Here is a 6000-nt window from a genome sequence, read left to right as displayed (position 1 = left end):
CCAAAAAAAAAAAAAAAAAAGACAAAGAAAAGGTAGAGAACTAGCCAGAAGGAAAGATGCCGACGTCGTCAGTAGTTGTTGCGTACGGTTGCCGCTATTGTGCGCCTTTAAATCGCCGCCTGTTGTACTTCGCCGCCCGCCGCTACCTCCACCACCGCCGACGCTCTCGTCTCCCTCTTCCGCCTCTTCTCGCCGCCGTCACCGCGAACGTCTGCACGGGGAACTCTCTCGTTCGCCGCATGGAGGTTCTCTCTCTCTCTCTCTCTCTCTCTCTCTCTCTCACACACACACACACACACACACACAAACACAAACACACACTTGCTAACTACCGTGCATTAGGTGGCCGTGGAGAATTTTAAATTAGTTGGCTAAGATGCATAAAGTAATCAAGGGACAGAAAAAGTTAATTCAGTTAACAAAGAACAAACACAAAAACCGTACTTTGCTCAACATAGAATGTGAAAAACCCTATAATCTAACATCAAAAGTTGCAATCGAAGCCATTCGAAGCCCTAATGTAGGAATATTGTTATCATAATGCTTAGATAATGGGAATCATAAACACACACAGTTGGAACGCAGCTCAATTTACATGTATTATTTATGTTCATGTATGATACTCTGTACACAGTAGCAGAGAGAGAGAGAGACCTTGGCTTTGGGGAAGAGTAGATCGGTTGGTAACTAGTGAGGGAAACGGTGAGGTTAGATGTGACGTTCACCGGCATCTGGCGATTATCCAGCGGCGAGTCCAGGTTCTTCTGAAATCGACTGTGTGACTGGGGTTGAAACTGTGTACGTTCCTCTAGCCACACCTTTTGTCTAATTGCCAAAATGTAAAATTAAAAAAGGAATTGAGTGGGGTCACCTGCCCCTAGGTAGGTCCGCCTCTAATAATATGTGTATGATGCCAAATAAGTTAAAATTTCAATTCACATCTCACGGATATCAGATATACTACAGTTATGTAAGATATCGAGAAACTTTTTAAACATTATTCATCGTCTAGTTGGTGGTGTTTAGCATTTTCCTCGGGTTCTAAATGCCTAAGTGAATGTAGAGATGGGGTCTTGTTTTGGGGATGAGATATTCCATTTAACATTTAACAGATCAAAGTGATGAACCTATTGCACTGTAGCTTATTTAAGCTAGAACGTTGAAGTGAGGATTTTGTGTTGCAGCGACTTTGGACTGGGAGTGGCATCAATAAGAAAAAGGCAATGGTTGAGCATTTGCAGCGCTATGGAGTGATAACGTCAAAGAAGGTTTCAGAAGTGATGGAGACTGTAGATAGAGCTTTGTTTGTACCTGAGGGGACCCCACCCTATGTCGATAGTCCCATGCAGATTGGTCACAATGCTACCATTTCTGCTCCTCATATGCATGCAATGTGTCTGCAATTGTTGGAGGAAAATTTGAAACCTGGCATGCATGCTTTAGATGTTGGTTCAGGTACTCTATGATTTCGCCAATGCATAATTATATGATTGTTATCATTATTTCATTGATTTGTTATCTGAACCTTCATAGTTCAAAATATTGATTTGTTCAATGGAAAAAGATGTATAGGAGAATGTATCCTTCTGACTGTCCAAGTAAGACTACAACGATTTTTGGCTGGAATTACTGCATTAAAAAAGTTGGATGCTTTCATGTGTCTTTGAAACGGAACTATCTCTTGGCTGATAAAATATTTTACTAGCTACTATATATGATTGGCCGTTTCATCTTATGCTGGTTTAGCAAAAGTTTGTAAATTTATAGTGAGGAACATATATGCCCATTTTTTTCGTATTTACTTGTCATGATTTTGCTGAGGAAGGGATGCACAATTTGCTCTGGGGACACATAGACTACAACTTTTTTCCCCGATGAAGTAATATATTTTTTGGAATGGCATCAAGAGAAAGCAAAGAACAAAAGGCCAAATATAGACTACAATCTGACAAGCTGTTGATTCTGGGATTTGATAGCCAACAACGTTGTCGTAACTATGCATACTCATCGCCAAGGTGCTTGAGCAGCACTCAAGAAATAAATAATTAAACATGGTGTCTTTGGAGATGTGTCATCAGCACCTGCGCGGTCACTTAAAACTTTTGGCAATTTTATTTGAGTCTATAACTTAAAGGGAAATATTGAGCTGATCTGGTGGCTGTTGAAGCTCGACCAGGTTGGCTGGAGTGCATTTGAGCTTGGCTCAAGCAAATGAACTTGTATTATAGTGTAGCATAATATTTACTCACTGGCATGTTGTATTTCATTGTTGTATGGTGTTGGGCAGTCTGAAATTTGGTTGGGGGTGTGGATTATGCTTCCCACGTGTCTAGTTGAACATGGACCTACAAAAGTATGGATTATCAGCGGATCTCGCGTTTTCTGTACACAGACTATTTTCGTTGTTCAATGAAATTTTATCCATATTAGGGAAAGAAGTATGTGAAAACTGGTTTTGATATTTCTTGTTGCTTACACGCTACAGCATTGACAGACCCGCGTCGTCTCCTTAGAAAAAGGAGAAATTCTACCATTCAACCATCTCCGAACCCTTTGGTCTTCATTTTTACCTAGATATCACTTGCTTTCTTTGTCACATGATGCGTATAAATAATTTCAATGCTTGTTTCAAGGGAGTGGGTCATGGTTCCAGAATCCAGCCCAAAATCACCTACCTACTGGTTTTCTTTAGATTTAAGAGAGTTAACATGTTGAGCTTTGTATATTTAATAAGGTCGGAATCTGGACTATCAATTTCACGAGGCCAAAGAAGAAAAACTAAAAAGTTGGTTTTGCTAATTTGAGGCCTGTCTTCAATAGATTTGATTGTCAGACGTGCAATGTTGTGGACCTGTTATGTAAGCATCTGAGCTACAACTGAGCTGCTTGAAGGCCATTAAATATTTGAAAGCTTAGAAACTGAAAAGATAAACATTGAGGGAAAGAAATGGGTTTTAAACATCTGTTTGCCTACATGAAGAAGATGGTGGGGACAATTGATTTAAAGTTAGGTACTTAAATTAGGTTAGTCATGTGTTTAACCCAGATGCGTATGAAGTATTTGAGCCTTTTGAAGGGGTTGAGTCTCTCAATTATATTTCAACTTAAATGCTAGTTAAGCTTGGACATGACTTGAGTATGATACTAAGTGTTGAGTAACAGTAATATTGGTAGATACTGTTAACAGGATTAATTGGGCGTGGAGGCCAGATTACGCTCTCTACATTTGAATTTGGTACTACGAACTTCAATGCAGTTCTGAATCATAATTTCCTTGCGCTGATTCTTTTGTAGGAACGGGGTATTTGACAGCATGCTTTGCACTGATGGTTGAGCCAGAAGGTCGTGCAGTTGGTGTAGAGCATATTCCTGAACTGGTGGCTTCTTCAATCGAGAATATTCAGAAAAGTGCAGCTGCTCCATTACTCAAAGAAGGTTCTCTCTCAATACATGTTGGGGGTATGTTTCAGAAGAAATGCAGCGTCGTCTTCTCTTTAGTTTGTTTTTGTGAATGATATTTATATATTACTTGGCAAACTTATTATCAATAGAAAATGTTGCTTGGAAAAAACTTATGGGTTTTCAGATCTGGAAGGTGGCTAGAGAGCTACGCATTTGACATTTACTGAATAGGTCCCTTTAGACAGTTTCAACCATCTACAGGTGGCACTGGAGCAACAAGGAGGAGATGTCCAGCCCTACTGTTATATGCATCATAACTTCTGGTTGTTTGGCTGTTAGTTTAGTAATTTTACACAGGCGTGAAACATATTCCATGGTACAATATCAAACCGGTAGGCAAACACTGAAATGGTTACACGGTATGTGACATGGTATACACTCTTTTTGTAGCTAGTGACAATAATTTAGAACTACCACTGTACACTTTCATAACTAGTCATAACAATTCACAATTCCACGCCCCATACACACCTATTCGCAACTAGCCCGAACAATAGGTAATGACCTCGTAAAAAGTTGACAAAGAAGCCATCAGAATACATAACATATCACTCCACAAAAATGCCCAACAAATGATTTATTACCACAAAGTGCGTAACCAACTGAAAAATGAGTAGCTCCACTTTTCTATGGCATATACACCACCTTACTGTAACCAAACCACAAAAGTTTGTGACTGAGGCCATAAAATACGTAACTTTATATAATATACAATTTTGCATACAATAACTTTGGCTGGTATTCCAAATGGGTGCCATGAGATGCACGTTCATTCTACTTCCTCTGCTGGATACTTGTTCTTTTGTCATAATTATGTGGGTTGTGGCAGATGGAAGGCTTGGCTGGCCAGAGTTTGCGCCTTATGATGCCATTCATGTAGGAGCAGCAGCACCCGATATCCCTCCTGCACTAATTGAACAATTGAAGCCCGGGGGAAGAATGGTGATTCCAGTTGGGAACCTTTTCCAGTGTTTAAAGGTTGTGGACAAAAATCCAGATGGTTCAATCAGTGTTCGAGATGAGACTTCTGTTCGATATGTTCCCCTGACAAGCCGAGAAGCTCAGTTACGGGGCAATTGATGTTATCCGGAAATCTGAAGTGGCTGTATGACGAAACCCACCTTTTCTTTTTCTTTTCTTCCCTTTTGTAAAGTTCATATTGTATAGGTGAGATTCTACATCTACAGAAAGTCCTGAAGATGCCTTTTATGCTTGTTTTACTTGGAATCTATCTGGTTGGCTGTTAAAATCCTCTTTGCTCATACCTTAGAAAAACTTCAGCCCTGAAGATATTTCTTTATCTCTTTTGAGCACGAAAACGAACTGCAGATGAAACTGTATCTGAATGATTCCATGTCTAAACTTTGGTCCATGGAGGGACGATTTGGTGTGGTTCAGACTGATTCTCATCTTTATTTTCCTTGCAGGGTATAGTTTTTTGGATCCGGCTCCTCTCTGGTCCATGTTTTGGACTATGTTTTGGACTAGAGGAGACAGTCGTGATTGTGATCGTTCATTGGTAGATTCAGTGGTTCCGAACTCTTACCGGTCAAAGTTTAAAAATACATCTGAACCGTTGATTACACAAATGGATGGTATGACTGTCTTCTCCGGTCCAAAACATGAATTGGATGGGAACCGGATCCTATTTTTCTTCCTTTTCTTGGGAAACATCTTGAGCTCACAAAAATGATTGTACATATTTTTTGTTCTTTTTCCTTTTAGTATTAACTAGGACAAATTGAATTAGGTTTCTAGATCTAGGAGCATGGTTCCTCGGCATGTCACTTGAGCTCCTTGATTTTTTGAGGTATAGGGGGTTCGCATTTCAGAGGTAAAATTTCGGAGAGTAGCTACTTTGTGTAAATAGTATTGCTAAAGTTTAAACCTATCTCTAATCAATATGTGGATACTGTCACCATTGTTCTGTTTAGGTGTCAATTGTCATCCCTTAAGAAACAGAGAGAGAGTCAAATCAGGCTTACCTTGTTAGCAAGGTAACATGGGCTGTTTCAGAAATCACAAGGTCAAGGGTTAACCAGCTTAAAACAAAACAAAAAAAAAAATTAGTAGGTGAAATGTCAACTTTTTTGAACTACGTGGCAATTGAACATGTTATAATTTGACATCTCTAAAATACTCACTTCAACCAATATGCCAAATTTCTTATTTAGGTATTTTTTCACAATAATTTCTAGTCTTGGGGAGTAAATAATACGAGTAATAAAAAAACTTTTGACATCACATGTAAAATTTGAATTAGAAGGGAGACGTCAAATGACACCTAGACAAGTGACATCTTGGTTGGAGTTGACTCAGATCTCAATTTATCTACTTGGCATGCCATATCAAATGTGACATCTTTGGTTGGAGATGCTCCAAATGCTTTTGCTGGTGTGGAGAAAGCAAATGCAGCTGACAGTATATTTGGAGAAAAGAGGGGAGAAAATTCCAGAGCAGAATCATGGCACAAACCAGCCTTTCACATCTGGAGACAGCTAAATACAAAAAACCTCGTATGCTGTAAATGCTTCACAA

The 6000-nt window shown here is 39.3% G+C and overlaps 1 protein-coding gene across 1 annotated transcript; it reads left to right on the top strand.

Moving 5' to 3' along the window:
* On the top strand, positions 1 to 4859 carry LOC131310709 (protein-L-isoaspartate O-methyltransferase 1-like). The gene is made up of 4 exons (XM_058337879.1): positions 1 to 245; positions 1185 to 1455; positions 3295 to 3459; positions 4292 to 4859. Exons 1-4 carry the CDS (start codon positions 57 to 59, stop codon positions 4540 to 4542), a joined length of 876 nt encoding a protein of 291 aa, XP_058193862.1. The 5' UTR covers positions 1 to 56; the 3' UTR covers positions 4543 to 4859.
* Positions 4860 to 6000: the final 1141 nt, after the last annotated feature.

The sequence above is a fragment of the Rhododendron vialii genome, chromosome 12a (assembly GCF_030253575.1).
Source record: "Rhododendron vialii isolate Sample 1 chromosome 12a, ASM3025357v1".
NCBI classification, from domain to species: Eukaryota; Viridiplantae; Streptophyta; class Magnoliopsida; order Ericales; family Ericaceae; genus Rhododendron; species Rhododendron vialii.
This window is presented reverse-complemented; position numbering and strand designations above follow the sequence as displayed.

Coding starts and splice junctions, on each gene's coding strand:
- LOC131310709 (XM_058337879.1), top strand. CDS start 57: ATGCCGACGTCGTCAGTAGTTGTTGCGTACGGTTGCCGCTATTGTGCG. Junction 1,456..3,294: donor TGCTTTAGATGTTGGTTCAG/GTACTCTATGAT, acceptor ATTCTTTTGTAG/GAACGGGGTATTTGACAGCA. Junction 3,460..4,291: donor TCTCTCAATACATGTTGGGG/GTATGTTTCAGA, acceptor GGGTTGTGGCAG/ATGGAAGGCTTGGCTGGCCA.